The following is an 18,511-nucleotide window of genomic DNA, read 5'->3' on the forward strand; positions in this document are numbered from 1 at the left end:
CCGGCCGCCATCTTGGTTGGCAGTTAATTTGCATATTGCCCTGATTAGCCAATGGGAAGCGTGTCAAAGGTACAGTTAATTACCATGTTTGTCTATTATTAGATAGGACTAGAGGCCCAGTGCACAAAAATTTGTGCACTTGGGTGGGTCCCTCAGCCCAGCCTGTGCTCTCTCACAGTCTGGGGCCCCTCGGGGGCCCCTTCCCCTGGCTGCTGGCACCAGTTTTCCTCTGGCACCTGGAACCCAGGCCTTCACTCTTCACTGGGAGGGGCCAGCACGGCAGGCGAGGGGCTTAGCTCCTCGCTCGCCATGCGCGGGCTCCGGGGGCATGATGGAGGCCAGCGCGTGGCAAGCGCTCCTGCCCAGGGCCAGCCAGCTTCACTCCATTGCTTGGCGCCTACGTATGCAAATTAACCGCCATCTTTGTTGGCGGTTAACCACCATCTTTCTTGGCAGTTAATTTGCATATCACCCTGATTAGCCAATGGGAAGCGTAGCGAAGGTACGGTCAATTACCCTTTTTGTCTTTTATTAGATAGGACTAGAGGCCTGGTGCACGAAATTCATGCATGGAGTGGGGGGTTGTGTCCCTCAGTCCAGCCTGCACCCTCTCCAATCTGGGATCCCTCTCACAATCCAGGACTGCTGGCTCCCAACTGCTTGCCTGCCTGCCAGCCTGATAACCCCCTAACCACTCCCCTGCCAGCCTGATTGATGCCTAACTGCTCCCCTGTTGGCCTGATTGCCCCTAACTGCCCTCCCCTGCTGGCCTGGTCACCCCTAACTGTTCTCCACTGCAGGCCTTGTCACCCCTAACTGCCCTCCCTTGCCAGCCTGGTCACCCCTAACTGCCCTCCCACTGCAGGCCCAGTCACTCCCAACTTCCCTCCCCTGCCAGCCCTGTCACCCCTAACTGCCCTCCTCTGCAGACCTGGTCCTCTCCAACTGCCCTTCCCTGTAGGGCTTGGTCCCCCTTAACTGCCCTCCCCTGCTGGCCATCTTGTGTCCACATGGGGTGGCCATCTTGTGTGTTGGAGTGATGGTCAATTTGCATATTACCCCTTTATTATATAGGAGGATTTTAAAATTTTTAGCATGGTGAAATCATAAAATTAACCACTTCAAAGTGAACAATTTAATGGCATTTAGTACATTCATATTGTGCAACCACCATCTCTATCCAGTTCTAAAAAATTTCTGTCACTCCAAAATAAACGCCCATTTATTCTCATTCTCTAATCATGGGGATTTCTCCCATGTTGCTGTCTCCTCTTCTTTCCTTCTTCCTCACCACTCCCAGACTGCCCCTGGGATTCATCAATGTGATGGTCAAGTTTAGATGCTGTTACAAAGAGACCCTGACAGAAAGGGAATAGCTTAAATCAGGTGTCCTCAAACTTTTTAAACAGGAGGCCAGTTCACTGTCCCTCAGACCATTGGAGGGCCGGACTATAGTTTAAAAAAAAACTATGAACAAATTCCTATGCACACAGCACATATCTTATTTTGAAGTAAAAAAACAAAACGGGAACAAATACAATATTTGTATTTGCATGTGGCCCGCGGGCTGTAGTTTGAGGACCCCTGGCTTAAATAGTTCCTTTCACCAACCCCTAGGCCCCAGGTGCTGATCTCATTTGTATGATGGAAGATGGGTCCTACTCCTGTCCATATTCCAGCCAATGGGAAAGGGAAAGAGCAGAAGCAGAGAGCAAGCATTTTTCTTTTAAGCAAATTTCACTTCCACTTACATTCCTTTAGTGAGGAATTAGTCAGTTGGCTGTGCCTAACTGTTAACTAACTCAAGGGGTTTTCTGCTTGACATGTTCTATTGAAGAACAAGACGTGGTTGTAGCAAGGTAGTTTTATTAACTTGCATCACGTAAAGGATACAAATCCAAAGCTCTGTCTCCCTGAAGGGAGGCTTTAGCCATTGCTTATATACATGATTTGGTCAATTATATGTTGATTTCTTCTTAGCAGTTGGCTACACTTATCTGGTTAGGTTCCTGTCAAGCTCATCCTGTATACAGCTAGTCTGCAAAATACTGTGCTACATTTTAACATTTAGCAAGAATAGCAAGAACCAGATCTTGAGACCCTTTCCTATCTAACACAACTGCAAGGGAGGCTGGGAAATATAGTCAATTTTCCCCAATTATCTAAAAATGTCTTTTAAAGTTTCTTTGTTTGAATCAGGATCAATACACTGCATTTGGTTGTTAAGTCTCTCAAAGCCCTTCTCACCTATAAGTCTGCTCCCCAACCCTGTCTGCTACCAGCCCCCTTTTATCAGGCAATTTAATAAACCAGGCCTTTTTATCCTATAGAATTTGGCTGCTTGCTTCTTCATAGAATCAATTCACTTGTTCCTCTGACCCTGTGTATTTGTTGGCTCAGGCTGCCATAATAAGGTATCACAGACTAGGTGGCTTAAACAACAGAATTTATGTTCTCACAGTTGTGGAGGCTAGAAGTCCAAGATCAAGATGCCAGCAGATTTAGTTTCTGGTGAGACCTCTCTCCATGGTTTGCAGAAAGGGTCCTCACCTGGTCTTTCCTCTGTGTGCATGAGTGGAGAGAGTTCCCTGGTGTGCCTTCCTCTTCTTATAAGAACACCAGTCTAATAGGATTAGGGCCCCACCTTATGACCTCATTGTACCTTAATTATCTCCTTAAAGGTCCTATCTCCAAAAACAGTACAGTCACACGAGAGGTTAGGGATTGAACATATAAATTAGGGATGGGAACACAATCTCTATATATAAAAGCCTACATAACTGTTACAACTGGATGACTGGCCCGTAGCTATGATGTGCACTGACCACCAAGGGGGCAGATGCTCAATACAGGAGCTGCCCCCTGGTGGTCAGTGTGCTCTCACAGCCAACCTCTCATGGTCCCTCCTCCCAGCCAGCCGGCCCAGATCGGCCAGGCAGAGGGACCTCACCCATGCACGAATTCATGCATTGGGCCTCTAGTTAGTCTATAACACAACATACTGCCAGTCTAAAAGCTTGATTAAATTTAGATTCAATCTTATAGGCAAGAACCCTGCATTGCTGGTGCTTTCCCACTGTTGGGGATATTGCCGGTGTTAGTGATCAGTCAGTAAGTTAGTGTCAGCCTGACAGTCAATTGTGTTCCAAGTTAGAATAGGATTATTAAGTATGTGCCTTGGGCCAAGCATTGGATCTTTTGGGTCTACGTGGGTACAACACTCAGGGGCCATTGAATATTCTGTGTGCTGTTTAAATTTAGGGAACACACAAAGCTCCAGGCTCCTGCCTGGTCACCTCCTTCCCTTGTCCATGTTGAAGAAGTTTGGTCACTAAGGTGCTGCTGCAGAATGAGCAGGCAGCTGCATGTGTTCATCTGGAGTAGTTGTCAGAGCAGGACCCTCCCCTCAAGGCAGGATGTGGGGGCCGAGGCAAAGGCCACGTGCTCACCACTGGCTGTACTCCTCTGCAGTTGAGCATTGACAGTTGCTGGGTAGGCTCCTTCTACTGCCCCCAGGGTAACTTCACCGCCACCATCTACGATGCCATCGCCACAGAGAGCACACTTTTTATTCGGCAGAACCAGCTCGTCTACTATTTTACAGGCAACTATACCATACTCCACGAGAGCAACCAAGGCAGCGGTGAGGAGATTGTGGCTGGGCCATGTGCCTAGGGGTCTGGACAAGGGAACTGCCTGTTGGAGTCCCAGGGGCTGCCTTAATGAACCCATCCACCGTGGCACCTGGGGCTGGGATTGCCAGTGGGGGAGGAGGGAGAGTTGGAGGGACTCTCCAAGGTCCTGAATCACCCTGCCCATCCGGGAGGGCATTTTCCCACTCTCTCTATGCTGGGGTGGGGCCTTCATCCAGACCTTCCCAGGAAGTGTGAGTCAGCTGCGGGAGGTTGAGAGTGAAGGAAGGGAGGGGAGAGAGAGAGAGAGAGAGAGAGAGAGAGAGATAGAGAGAGATACTGAGAAAGGCATACTAAGAGAGGAATTGGGTGTGGGGATGGGGAGAGGCATAGGGATCAGAGAGAGAGAGAGAGAGAGAAACAGAGATGGGCAAAGTCATGAAGAGAGAAAAAGGAAAGACTTGGCTCAGCCTCATTTTTTAAATCAGGGGCAGGAAACTTTTTCTGCCAAGGGCCATTTGGATATTTATAACATCATTTGCATGCCATACTAAATTATCAACTTCAAAATTAGCTTGCTGCTCTAGTTAGTTTGACTCAGTGGATAGAGCGTCAGCCTGCAGACTGAAGGGTCTCGGGTTCAATTCCAGTCAAGGGCACGTGTGTGGGTTGCAGGCTCGATCCCCAGTAGGGGGCGTGCAGGAGGCAGCTAATCAATGATTCCCTCTCATCATTGATGTCTCTCTTTCTCCCTCTCCCTTCCTCTCTGAAATCAATAAAAATATATTTTAAAATATATACCAGTATTTAAAAAATTAGCCTGCTATATTTGGTCAAACATTCAATTAACTCACCCCTAATGCTGTTGCAGGGCCAGATCAAATGATTTCAGAGGCCCAAGGGCTGGACATCCTCCACCCCTGTTTTAAATGGGAACACTTAGTTCTTCTAGGTTTTCCCCCCAATTCAAATGAGAGATGTCATTTGGACTTAGGGTCACTTGGACTTACAGGGTCACAGGAACTTGGTGTCACCTATATTTCATTAGTTAATGCATGTTCTCAACAGCTCATTTTTCTTCCTTTCTTACTTACGACACTTGGCCAGTGGGAGGAACCAAATTAAAATAGGCTCAAGTAAAAAAAAAGGGGGTGTTTTCTCAGCTTAGATAGCTAAAATACAAAACAAACCAGGAACATGTTGGTTTCAGGCATAGTTGGATCTAGGGACTCACTGTAGCTATTAAACAGGCTTCTCTTGTGATGGCCATGGTGACTCCCAGCAACTGCAGACTTTTATACCCTCAGGGGCCCCAGGAAAGAGCATCTTTTTGTTAGTGGTTGCAGGCTCAGACTGTCTCTGATTTGTCCCGCTTGGTCACAAGCCCAGCTCAGAATCAATGGCTCTGGCCAGGGGAATGCAAGGGTGGGGTCAAGCCCAATCGGAACCTCAGGGACAGAATGTGAGTCAGGAGGATTTTCTCAAAGGCAGCTGGAACCCTATGCTAAAGGTCCCTCAGTCAACACACTGAGCAGCTGCTCCAGGGAGAGAGGATGATAACAGGTTCATTAAGGCCAGGGAAATGTGGATGCAGGGCCCAAGTCCAAATACCTGGGCCTGAGGCCCCATGCTGGCCACTGCAGAGAGCTGGGTTCGTGTACTGCCCAACGAGTGCATCAAGAAGCTGTGCCCCGTGCATTTTCATGGAAATGGCTCCGAGTACATCATGGCCCTCACCATTGGGAAGCACGAAGGTTATGTCCACTTTGGGACTATTACAGGTAAGGGTGGGGGCCTCTGGCAGCCCAAGAAACTCCTCCATTCCCTCTCACCTCCAAGAATTCTGACCTTGGGCTCTAACCCTTCACTACGTGCCTTCAGAAGGAGTCCCATGGCCTAGCCAGTTTGGCTCAGTGGATAGAGTGTGAGCCCGAGGACTGAGGGGTCTCCAGTTTGATTCCCAGTCAAGGGCATGCACCTCGATCCCTGGCCCCGGTATGGGCGTGTGTGGGAGCCAACCAATTGATGTGTATCTCTTACATCGATGTTTCTCTCTTTGTCTCTCTTTCCCTCGCTTCCACTCTCTAAAAATCAATGGAAAAATATCCTCTGGTGAGAATAAACAAAAACAAACAAAGTCCCAGGCTGGAGGTTGGTCCTAGGACTTAGACATTTGTAGGGATAATGCCTGGGGTGTATTATGTATCTTATATTATTTGTTTGTTTTCAACAGGCATAAGTTCAATTCAAAAATTATTTAGGCATAAAGAATTTGTGGACTTATAAGTGAAAAGACAAAGTGCCAACTTCAGGCATGGCTGGATCCAGGGGCTCATAGGGTATATTGTCAAGACTCTGTCTCTTGGCAAGATAGTATAGTATAGTAATTATGGCACAGGTCTAGAGAGAAACTGCTTCAACACTCCCAACCCAAGTCACCTGTGGTATGGACAGGTGACTTATCCTCTCTTTTTGGTCTCATTTAATCAGAAAAATTGGGCCAATAATACTACTAGTACTTGCTTCACTGTGTTGATATAAAGATTAAATATATGTTGGCATCCATAAAGGTCTTAAAATAGTGCTAGGGACATGGTGAGTGCTAGGAAAGGGATTACTATTATGAGCCCTGTGATTTAGCTTCATCTTCAGGTAGATGCTCCTCTTGTGGGGGTTAAGGAGGGCTCCCAGGAACTCGAGGATCTTCTCCCACCGGCGTGAGTCACCCAGGAGAATGAGAGCAGCCTCTTCCTCATTACTCCTAAGGGTGCACTCTGATTGGCTGATTCTTAGTCATGTGCCTGGACCTGAACCAATTACTGTGACCAGAGACAGACATACTCTGATAGGCCAGGTGTGAGTGGCTGAAAGGTCAGGGGGTAAGACCTGTCCCCTGAAATCCGTAGGCCTGAGGAAGTGGGTGGGGGCACCGGCATTCTACTGTGGTGGGATGCCTGTTGGGCTGAGAATGGGAAGGGCCTGAACATGGAACTGTCCTGCTCCGCAGATGGCCTTGTTTCCTTCCAGATGCTGCCCAGGCAGCAGTCCGTGTGCAAAAGGATACAAGGTACCCATGTCCCAAATGAGTCTGCCGTGGGTGGGTGTGGGGATCTAGGGCATGGAGAGCAGGAAAGGGTGGGAGAGGTCACAAGGAAGGAAAAGGACGGGCAGTGTCATGGGGAGAGGTGAAGAGTTTACAGGGATGAGATGGGGTGGCAGTCTCAGAGAGGGAGGAGGTGATGGAGAGGGCTGGGCTCGGGGCTGCTCTGGACCTCCCCTTCCCTTCCAGTTGCCATCTGCTCCATAACCTGGGCTGTATACACTGAGATTAACTACAACCTACTGCTGCTGGTGGAGATTGAAGACACTGCTGCCAGGAAGTATTTCCAGATGGTCGGCTACAACCTGGGTAATTGGGGTACTATGGGTGGGGGGCTTGAGCGCACAGCAGACAATGGGAGGGAAATGTTGCTCGTGTCACTCCTAGGTAAGGGGTGGTGGTGGCGAACAGGCTTGGTGGGTTGGAGGAACTGAGAGAAAGTCAATGTGACTAGAACAGAGCAGGAAAGAGAAAGGAGGGTGATGAAGACTGGAGCAGAAGCCAGATAAGGAAGGGCCTGTGGCTCACAGTAAGGAGGTTTTATTTTACCTGAACTGAGAATAGGGTGCCATGTGCAGTTGAATAGGCTGTGCCCTGCACTCCCCCGTCAAGGAGCTACAGGAGGCAAGTCCTGTGCCCTAACTGGATGTATCTTCTCAGAGGTGGTGCCTTTTTAGAATCCATGTAAAGAAACAGTAAGGGCCAAGAGGCCCGAAGGGGAAGCCATTGCAGGGTTTTTGGGAGGAATTGGGAAGCTGGTGACTTGCCTAGTTTCAGGTTTTTGAAAGCTCAAAGCCTCAGGAGATTTTGCTGTGTTCTCTTCACCTGCAGTCAATGATTACCTGTCCATTCTCTACACCATCCCGGAATTCATTCCTGATGGTAGGAGGGGAAGGTAGAGGGGGCCTCAAAGGTGAGTGGGAGCCAGGAGGGATCCTGCCTCACTACTGTGTCCACTCTGCCTCTGCCCCCGCCAGCTCGAGGCCTGGAGTTCCTGATGATCCTAGGGACAGAGTCTTACACCAGCTTCCCGATGGTGCCCAAGGGCATGTCCTACAACTCATTTAATAATCTGCTGTTCATCTGGGGTAACTTCCTCCTGCAGAGGTAGGGGGCTGGGCATATTCTGCTTCCCCCGCCCCATGAGGGGTGGGGGGTGGGGTCCTTTCTAAAGTCACCAAGTTTTCAGTTTGCCCAAGTCCCAAAGTTATGAGGACTGTAGTGGGGAAAACACAGGCTGGGGTGGCGAGGGCTAGAATGGGGGGAACTAGGGGAGCCCTCATGTGAGGTCCCAACCTATGTGAGCAATAGAAAGAATTGTCTGGGGAAGGTTAGGGCACTTTTCACCCCTCAGGAACCTAGGAGCTCCTGAGCCAACTCCATGGGCGGTTGGCAACATGCCAGGTTGACCAAATCCTCCTGTTTACAGATGGAAAGGTCCCCCAGAGGGTTTGGAATCAGGGGCAGAAGCTAGAATCACAGGTTTCCTTTTCATGTTCTCACAAAGCTAGTGGAGAAGTGAGAAAACAGCTCTTGTTCAGCTTGGTTTGGGGGAAACATATCTTCCAGGGGCCTTGCCTGAGTGCTCCTAGCTTCCATCTCTACCCCTGCAGTTATGACACTGAAAACTTCATCTACCTGGCGGACTTCCCCAAGGAGCTATCCATCAAGTACATGGTCAACTCGTTCCATGGAGACATAGCTATTGTCACTGAGACTGAGGAGGTGGGCTGCCCTACTCCTCTCCCCACTTCCTCTCTGTCCACCCCAAAGCCCAGAAGTCTCCCTTCTCCCCCTGCCAGGGTAAAGGGGCCAAGGGGAAGGAACACCCTCAGGGACTGTGGGGAAGGGCAGCAGAAGCTCTGTTTACAGCTGAGAACACTGGAGCTCAAAGAGGCTAAGTGTCTTCCAAAGTTCCTCAGCAGAGTGAGAGACCTGTGCTCAGACTTATATGATCTGATTTCCTGAGGGTGCCCTCTTTTATTTCATCAAGCACGTGTTCCTTTCATAAACATGCAGCACTTACTGGAGGCCTGGCCCAGTGCTGGGGCACAGTGGCAACTGAGTCAGCCCTGGGCCCTGCCCTCACAGGGTGTCAGGCCAGTTGGGGAAGACAGAGTCATTCCCAGACAGTGACAGTTGAGAGTGGTCAGGCTGCAGCAGGGGAAATCACCTAGGGATGTTCAGAGAAGGGGCCCGACCTGGTCAGGGTGTGTGTGTGTCAAGAATGGCCTCACGGTGGAGGCCACATAGACGGGGGACATCCTGGAAGCTGAGGTTCAGGAGGAGGTGAGATCCAGAGTCAAATGTACTGGGGACATGGCAGCTGGGCATCAGTGCAGAGATGGGAAATTAAGGCTGATGATCCTAGGGACAGTCTTACACCAACTTCCCGATGGTGCCCAAGGGCGAAATTGAAACCCTGGAGAATGAGAAGAAAAAAGGAAAGCTCAGCCCCAGGAAGCCCATTCATTAGAGAGTATATGTATCAGGAACGCTTACATCAGCAGACAAACACTGAGCAAATCATGGTGAGTGGGAGCTGGAGGCAGAAATGGTGGGTTCTGGGAAGTAGAGAGGTGGCACTACAGAAAGAAGGGGTGTGAGCTCACCTGATTCCAGCTGGAGGTGAACTCCCAAGCCTCACCCCTCAAGGAATGGGGCCATCACACTTGGCAGAGGAAGAGGGGGGTCAGAGGTCCCATGGCCCTCACACACACAGCTGTTGCACCTCCAGATCTGGTACCTCGTGGAGGGCAGCTATCACGTGTACAAGTTGTTCCCATCCAAGGGCTGGAATGTGTACATCAGCCTCCAGGTGATGCAGCAGTCCTCTCTCTATGCTTCCCATGAGACCATGGTCACCCTCTTCTATGAAGACAGCAATCTGTACCAGGTGCCAGTCAGGGGCTATGGGAGACGTGGGGGGGACAGAAGGGTGGCTGACACCAGCTTATCTGGCCCTGCCTTCCCACTGCAGCTGGTGTACCTTGTAAACAACCAGCAGGGCCAGCTCATCAAGAGGCTTGTGCCTGTGGAGCAACTTCTGATGCACCAGCAGCTCAGTGACCCCTACTCCTTGCAGCAGCAAAAGTGAGAAGACACTGGATGGACCAGCAGTAGTCAGAGAGCCCCAAACACTTCCCACACAAAGCTCCCATTCCATGGGGGGTTGGAGGGAGACCAAACCATCCCCAACTAACAACCTTAGGGCTATGATGTGCGAGGTCGGGGTGAATGGAAGTTCAAAGAAGGCATTTAACCCAGTCAGGGAGGGAGCACCAGGGAGAGCTTCAAAGAGAAAGATGTACATGAGCTGTGAGGAAGGATTGGCCAGATAATAAGATGGAGGATGTTGTTCCAAACAGGGGGAATCATGTTCAAAGACCCTGAGAAGGAAAGGAGCCTGGGTTTTTGAGAACTGAAAGTGTAGTACAGATAGAGTGCAGTGGTGGTGGCAGGGCAGACAAGGTGAGCCAGTGGCCATAGGGAGGAACTTTATCTTGAGGGCCCTGGAAAGCTATGCTGGGATTAAGGGGAGGGGCTGCCTGGTCAGATTTTACTGTTTAATAATAATCCTCTGGTCACCTGCGGAGGAGCCTGGGGATGGGCGGGGTGGAGAAGGGGAGGTGGAAGGACTCTTAGGAAGGGGAGGAGAGTCTAGCTAGGAGGAGATCCAAGACTCTGGTCTGAGGCTGAGGAAGAGCAGGACTGGATTGGATTTGGGGAGTCAGCAGCGCAGGGGTGGGAAACAGGCTCTTGGGGCGCAGGGCGCAGAAAAGTAAGCGGCCATCCCCCACTACCACCGCCCAGGAGTCACCTGAAACTCTCCTTCACCAACTTCTGCCCCTTCACGGTGATGCGCCTGCGGGACCTGCCCGACCAGAAGATCTACACGCGCCAGGAGCTCTACCGGGCGCAGCCGCCGCACGTCCTGGAGCCGTCGGGCTTCCACACCGAGAACTCACTCGCTGTCTATCAGGGCCTCGTCTACTACCTGCTCTGGCTGCACTCCAAATACCACAAGGTGGGCGCCTGGGGCAGGGGCTGTCCCCGCCGGGGCTTTGAGAGGAACTGCGGAGGCCCAGAAGGCCAGGTCTGTGGAGCTGGAAGAACGGCCGCGGAGGGTGGAACAGAGCGGAGCAGCCTGGTATCTGAGGCTAAGCGGGGACTGGGAGATGGCGTTCCGGCTCTGGCCGTGGGGCTGGATGCAGGGCGGGCCAGGTTATATTTTGCTTTGGGTTAGGAGCTGGGACTGAGGCTGGGCAGAGGTCTGGGAATGTCGTCTGCCTGTGGACGTTCCGCTCCGCCCCCTCACGGTGCTGGCGGTCTCTGCAGCCTTATGCCGACCCCGTGCACGACTCCACCTGGCGTTGGTGGAAGAACAAGAAACAGGACCAGGTGCGTGGAGAGGGTTGCAAGTTGGAGGAGGGGCGACCCCACCTCCCACTCCGCCCCGCCCTGTCCGGCTCCTCACTCCGGGTGCTGCCTTTCCCTGCCTCCCATGCTCCAGGACTACTACTACTACCTGGTGAGCAACGGGAAGAGTGCGGGTAACGTGCACATTGACATGGCCAACTACAAAAAGATCTACGACGTCAAGACTGAGTACCAGCTGCCGGAGCGCATCTTCCTGGATAAGGGCACCAGCTACAGCTTCTCCATCTTCCTGACCTCCCGGGGCCACTCGATCAAGAATGAGCTGGAGCCAGGTCTGTGGGCAGGGCCTGAGTGGAGTCGGAGTGGCGGGGGCGGGGTGGCTGGGACCTGGGCACCATCTGGGACGGGTCTGGTTCTAGGCCTTAAACCCTTCTATGCCCCGAGCAGGCAACCTCTTCCAGCTGCTGAGCCAGGTGGACCTGGGCGTGGTGCTGGCCGACCCCAGCTGCATTGAGGCGGTGGTGAGGCAGCAGGTCCTTATTAAACGCAACTCAGTGCTTTTCAGGGTGAGGACAGGCGGTGAGGAGGTGTAGGGACAGATTTACCCAGACAGTGGACTTGTGGGAAGTTTGTGGTTCCTTAAACCGTTCCTAGATCTTTGCGCATGCCTGTCAATCCCTTCGTTTTCGCCCCCCACCCCAGGTTATGCTCCGTGATAGAAGTGTTTGCTTTGACCAGGGAATTAGTGGCCATCACCTCATGAAGACGGCCATGCTGGTCAAGGTACGGTCCAAGCCTGGAGAGCAGGGAAACAGGATGAGGGGAAAGGCTGGTCCCCTGGGACCCACCCTCATCACCTGATCCCACCCACAGGTGGCGGGGTCAGCTGGGCACTGCGTCCAGAACACGATCCAGGGGCTCCGCATGCAAGTATTGAACCTTGGGGTATTGGGCCCTGTGCTGGGTGGGAAAGGGTTGGGCAGAGTGGAAGCAGGGCTGATTCTGTGTGCTCCCCTGGGAGTCCCACCCACTCCTTTCATTCATTTCTGTTTTCAGAAAAAGCTGCCTTTATAGTTATGTAGATTGCACCCAAGTTTGCATGTTCCTTCTAATACTTTTCTGCAAGGGGAAGTAAAATATCTGTGACGTGGGCTTCCTTTTCCAATTGGCACAAAGGCACCATGTGGGCCAGCTTGGCCCTTTTCCCACATGTTGCTCTTCATGTGCCCACTTACATGTGCTTTGATCACTCCTTTGGGTCCTTGGTTCTTCACTTACTTACACATGCAATATCCCCTTTGCACAGAGGCAGAAACTGAGCCTCAAAGAGATGCAGACATCTGCTCATAGTAACTCCGGGAGCTAACAAGTGGTAGAGGAGGGACCTGACCCAGAGGCATTGTTGTCACCCACCTCCTTACACACTAGCCAGCAGACAGACCCTGGTGCTCCTCCCTCCTGGCTTGGTATGACCGAGGGCAATAAAAATGGGTTGTAACAACCCCAACACTTGGATTACATGAGATAATTTGGGTCAAGTGCAGGATAGAGCAACTCACCTCAGTCTCCATAAGTGTTTCTTGCTATGCTTAGTGATATGCATTATTTATCATAACCTGAAAAGGTCAAAGTTAACATCCCCATTTTGACCTGGCAGATTCCTTCTGGGAATCTAATCTATAACACACAGCAAAGGGTAGAAAACAAATGTCCATGAATAGGGGAGTGGTTAAATAAATTATAGTACATCCAAGCAATGAAAACCTATGCAGCTATAAAAAAAGAAAGATCTTCATATACTGGTGTGGAATGGTCTCCAAAGTGTATTTTATTCTTAAGAGAAAAAAGCAGGGTACACAACAGTATATACAAAACATTAGCGTGAAATAGGTTCATTGAAAATATATACTCATGTTTGCTTTTATTTGCATGAAGAAACTTCAGGGAAATGGGCAAAAAAATACTCAAGGTGGTTCTCTACTCTGGTGATAGAGAAGAGGCAGGATAGTTGGAGGATGGAAATGGAAACTTTTGCTGTGTGTGTGTATCTACATATATTCATATGTGACCATGTTACCTATCTAAAAATGAAGTTTTGCCCTACCTGGTTAGGCTCAGTGGATAGAGCGTCAGCCTGCAGACTGAAGGGTCCCAGGTTCGATTCCAGTCAAGGGCATGTACCTTGGTTGCGGGCACATCCCCAGTAGGGGGTGTGCAGGAGGCAGCTGATTGATGTTTCTCTCCCATCAATGTTTCTAACTCTCTATCCCTCTCCCCCCCTCTCTATACAAAATAAAATATATTAAAAATGAAGTTTTAAAATAAGCCAATGCTTTGCCCTGGCCAGTGTGGCTAAGTTGGTTGGAGTGTTGTCCTATACACTAAAAGGTTCAGAGCACATACCCAGGTTGTGGATTTGATCCTGGTCAAGGTGCGTGTGGGAGGCAACCGATCAATGTTTCTCACACTGATGTTTCTCTCACTCTCTCTTTCTCTAAAAATCAATTTTTTTTAAAAAAGCAAATGACTTTTAAAAAGATAGGAAAACAGAGGTGCTAAAGGTCGTCTGAACTTCTTTTTCTTTGTATTCTCAGGCTGTGGCCTTTCTGGTTTCTAGCCCCCATCTCCCCCCCAACCCCCCCCCACACAAACATTACCAGATCAAGAGGCATGTGTATTTAGAAGGCCTGGAGCCTCTCTCTTGCTCCCCATCCTGGAAAAGAATGGAAACTGGAACTAATTGATGAACAGTGGGTTTTCAATTTGTAAATATCTTGGATGAAGGAAGGAAGAAATGAATTTACACATAATAGGTGCTCAATCAAATTTGGTTAGATGAATAAAGGCTTGCAGTGTCTCTTAGCAGGCCAGATCCAAACATGGGCCTCCTTGGGGGATGGAGCTGGGACTGGGATCAGGGGGATAGACCAGGAATAGACTTCACTCTCTGTATCCAAAGCTTACTAATTCATTCAACCAATATTTATGGAGTGCCTACTACATTCCAGCATTGTTTTAGGGGCTAGAGTTATAGCAGTGAACAAACAATTTCTGCCCTTGTGAAGCTGATGTTCCAATGGGGGAAGTGTATTCATTCCTAGGTCTGCCATAACAAATTACCACAAACTGGGAAGTTTATTCTCTCCCAGTTATGGAGAACAGAAGTCTAAAATCAGGGTTGGTCCTTCTGGAGGTTCTGAGGGAGAATCTGTTCCAGGCCTCTCTTCTGGGTTCTGGTGATTATTAACAGTACTTGAAATTCCTTGGCTTATAGATGCATCACTGAAATCTCTGCCTTCATTTTCACAAGGTCTTTTCCCTGTAAATCAGTGTCCAAATTTCCCTCATGTTATAAGGACACCAGTCATTAGATTAGGGCCCAGCCTAGTCCAGTATGATTTCTTCTTAACTATGTTTTTATTGATTTCATAGAGGGAGAGGGAGAGAGAGATAGAAATATCAATGATGAGAGAGAATCATTGATTGGCTGTCTCCTGAATGCCCCCCCCCAATTGGGGATCACAACTGTAACCTGGGCATGTGCCCTAGACTGGAATCGAACTGGGACCCTTCAGTCCATAGGCTGACACTCTATCCACTGAGCCAAACCAACTAGGGCTGACTTCATCTTAACTTGATTACATCTATAAAGACCCTATTTCAAATTAGGTCACATTAGCAGTTACCAGGGATTTAGGACTTCAACATATCTTTGGGATGCACAATTCATCCACAACAGAGTCTGACAATAAGATAAATAAAAGATATTGTGGGAATTAAAAATGGCGGTGGAGTAAGTGGATGCTGTATAGACATGCTCCCAGAAACAAACTGGAATTACAACTAAAATACAGAAAAACTTCCTGAATAATCAATGGAAGACTTGCTGGAGAGAAACCTGATAACTGAGGATGGAAAGTGGTGACTGCATAGAGACTGGTAGGAAGGGCAGAGGCAAGAAAGGGCTGGCTGGGCTCCCACAGATAACAACTGACGTTCCGGAGAGATATCTCAGCTGTGGAGCATTGCCACTGAGAACCCTGGGGTCTAATCCCCAAGCTGGGCCCCCAGCAGAGAGCACCAGAACTGAGAGAGGTGCCCACATAAAATCTGGCTGTGAAAAGCAGAAGGGTTGCTGTCTGCCTGGGTGAGATGTCTGGAAATGCAGGCACCCTCTTAAAGGGCCAATGCACAAAATTCCCTGTGCAGCCATTCATCTTGTGTTCCAGCAAGGGAGAGCAGAGTGGACTGGAGTTGTGAGAGCAGAAGCCAGGATAGGGAACTCTGAGATTAGAGTTTGGAAAGCAGACATCCTGGTTTGCTGTGCTGAGTCATTCCCTCACACTGCGGAGGTCATCTTTCTCATGCAGACAATTGCTACACAGTCAGCTTTGCCTGGGAGGAAGACAGCTGACCCACCCTATTGGAAAACACCTTGCCTCACTGTGTGGAGTTTCTGATATCATTAAGAGACTGAGAATAACAGCTTCCAGGCAGAAGCAATTGCCCCACACTGTTGAAAAAAACTCTGGCTACAGCTGAAGACAATGGCCTGAGGGCAATTCAAGACAGAATCCCATCAGTCTGTAGGCAGAAGCAATCTCTGGAGAATTTAAGTCTCTGCCTGATCTAATTAATCAGAAACAGTGTTTGACACTGTCCTGCACCAGAGATTGAGAGTTGTAGCAGATCTACCTAATACATAGTCACAAACCCAAACAGGCAGCCAATATTAGGAGACAATGAAACAACCCACAAATGAAAGAACTAGAGAATTCTCCAGAAGAAGATATAAATAAAATGGAGATAAGAAATTTATCTGATATAGAGTTCAGAAAAATAATGGTAAAGATGCTCAACAGCATGAGAAAGATATAATAACTATAGAAACATATAAAGCATGACATAGCACAAATAAAGAACACATTGGAAGAAATACACAGCAGATTAGGGGGAGCTGAAGATTGAATCAGTGAATTAGAAGATAGGTTTGAAAAAAATCAGAGAACCATAAAACAATAAAAAACAGGAGGACAGCTTACGGGAGCTGTGGGATAACATGAAATGTAACAATATTAGAATAGCAGATGTGCCAGAAGAGGCAGAAAGGGAAAAGGGGATAGAAAATGTGTTTGACAAAATAATGGCAGAAAACTTCCTAACATAGTAAAGGAAAAAGTCACACAAGTCCAGGAGGCACAGAGTCCCAAGCAAGAAGAACCCAAATAGGCCCACCCCCAGACACATCATAATTAAAATGCCAAAAAAGAAACAAAAAGAATCTTAAAGGAAGCAAGAGAAAAGCAAACTGTTACCTACAAAGGAGCTCCCATAAGGCTGACCCTGATTTCTCATCAGAAACTATGTAGGCCAGAAGAGAATGGCATGAAGTACTCAAGGTAATGGAAAGCAAGGATCTGAGACCAAGATTACTATATCCAGCAAGGCTATCATTCAAAATACCTGGTGAAATAAAGAACTTCCCAGACAAAAAAAAAGACTAACAGAGTTTATCACCACCAAAACATCACTGCAAGAAATGCTAAAGGGACTGCTGTAATGAGAAGAGATACATACAAAATTAAAATTGTAATAAGTACCTATCAATAATAACCCTAAATGTAAAGGAATTAAATGCTCCAATTAAAAGGTATAGAATAGCCGAATGAATACAAAAACATGACCCAACTATATGCTGTCTACAAGAGACCCAACTCAGAGCAAAAGACACACACAGGATGAGAGTGAAAGGATGAAAAAAAGTTTTCCAAGGAAACGAAAAAGAAAAAAAAAAGCTGGAGTAACAATACTCATAACCAACAAAATAGACTTCAAAATAAAGGCCATCACAAGAGACAACAAAGGTCACTATATAATACTAAAGTGATCAATCCAACAAGATGATATAACCCTGGTAAACATAGAAGCACCCAATATAGAAGCACCTAAATATATTTTAAAAATCTTCTAGAGGACTTTAAGGGAGAGATAGATAACAATACAGTCATAGTAGGGGGATTTAACACCCCGCTGCAAAAGAAACACACAGGATGAGAGTGAAAGGATGAAAAAAAGTTTTCCAAGGAAACGAAAAAGAAAAAAAAAAGCTGGAGTAACAATACTCATAACCAACAAAATAGACTTCAAAATAAAGGCCATCACAAGAGACAACAAAGGTCACTATATAATACTAAAGTGATCAATCCAACAAGATGATATAACCCTGGTAAACATAGAAGCACCCAATATAGAAGCACCTAAATATATTTTAAAAATCTTCTAGAGGACTTTAAGGGAGAGATAGATAACAATACAGTCATAGTAGGGGGATTTAACACCCCGCTGACTTCACTGGATAGATCTTCCAGACAAAAATTTAACAGGGAAACAGAGACTCTAAAGGACACACTGGATCAGATGGATTTAATTGACATTTATACAACATTTCACCTCAAAGCTGTAGAATATACATTCTTCTCAAGTGCACACGGATCATTCATAAAGATAGACCACATGTTAGGACACAAAACAAGTCTCTACAAGTTCAAGAAGATTGAAATCATATCAAGCATCTTCTCAGATCACAGTGGAATGAAATTAGAAATCAACTACAGTAAAAACACCCAAAACCATTCAAACACATGGAGGCTAAACAGCATGTTACTAAACAATGAATGGGTTACCAAGAAGATCAAGAAAGAAATCAAAAACTTCCTGGAAACAAATGAAAATGAACACACAACAAACCCAAATATCTGGAACACAGCAAAAGTAGTCCTGAGAGGGAAGGTCATAGCACTACAAGCATACCTCAAAAAACAAGAAAAATCAACAATAAGCTCTTTAACTCTACAACTTAAAGAACTAGAAAGAGAACAACAAGAAAAACCCAGAGTAAGTAGAAGGGAGGAAATAATAAATATTAGAGCAGAAGTAAATAACATAGAGACAAATATATATATATATATAAATCAACGAGCCCTAGCCAGTTTGGCTCAGTTGATAGAGTGTCAGCCTGTGGACGGAAGGGTCCCAGGTTTGATTCTGGCCAAGGGCACATGCCTGGGTTGCAGGCTTGATCCCCAGTAGGGGGCATGTGGGAAGCAGCCGCTCAATGATTCTCTCTCATCATTGATGTTTCTGTCTCTCTCTCCCTCTTCCTTCCTCTCTGAAATCAATAAAGAAATATATATATTTAAAAAAAACAATGAAACCAAGAGCTGGTTCTTTGAAAGGATAAACAAGATTGTTGAACAATTAGCCAGATTCATCAAGAAACAAAGAGAGAGGACCCAAATAAATAAAATCAGAAACGAAAGTGGAGAAGTAACCACTGACACTACAGAAATACAAAGGATTGTAAGAAAATACAATGAACAACTATATGCCAACAAGCTGG

The 18,511-nt window shown here is 47.7% G+C and overlaps 1 protein-coding gene across 1 annotated transcript in view; it reads left to right on the plus strand.

Annotated features, from left to right (window-relative positions):
• Nucleotides 1–18,511, plus strand: part of CATSPERG (catsper channel auxiliary subunit gamma) — a 42,152-nt gene that overhangs the window by 11,206 nt on the left and 12,435 nt on the right. The window contains exons 8-22 of the mRNA XM_014544695.1: nucleotides 3,472–3,643; nucleotides 5,276–5,413; nucleotides 6,640–6,699; nucleotides 6,922–7,148; nucleotides 7,521–7,614; nucleotides 7,710–7,839; nucleotides 8,346–8,457; nucleotides 9,470–9,628; nucleotides 9,713–9,825; nucleotides 10,546–10,759; nucleotides 11,071–11,133; nucleotides 11,246–11,444; nucleotides 11,560–11,678; nucleotides 11,815–11,895; nucleotides 11,986–12,042. Of these exons, the coding sequence (XP_014400181.1) occupies nucleotides 3,472–3,643; nucleotides 5,276–5,413; nucleotides 6,640–6,699; nucleotides 6,922–7,148; nucleotides 7,521–7,614; nucleotides 7,710–7,839; nucleotides 8,346–8,457; nucleotides 9,470–9,628; nucleotides 9,713–9,825; nucleotides 10,546–10,759; nucleotides 11,071–11,133; nucleotides 11,246–11,444; nucleotides 11,560–11,678; nucleotides 11,815–11,895; nucleotides 11,986–12,042 (1,938 nt within the window). The remainder of the gene's footprint in view (nucleotides 1–3,471; nucleotides 3,644–5,275; nucleotides 5,414–6,639; nucleotides 6,700–6,921; nucleotides 7,149–7,520; nucleotides 7,615–7,709; nucleotides 7,840–8,345; nucleotides 8,458–9,469; nucleotides 9,629–9,712; nucleotides 9,826–10,545; nucleotides 10,760–11,070; nucleotides 11,134–11,245; nucleotides 11,445–11,559; nucleotides 11,679–11,814; nucleotides 11,896–11,985; nucleotides 12,043–18,511) is intronic.

The sequence above is a fragment of the Myotis brandtii genome, unplaced genomic scaffold, assembly GCF_000412655.1.
Source record: "Myotis brandtii unplaced genomic scaffold, ASM41265v1 scaffold379, whole genome shotgun sequence".
Taxonomy (NCBI): Eukaryota; Metazoa; Chordata; class Mammalia; order Chiroptera; family Vespertilionidae; genus Myotis; species Myotis brandtii.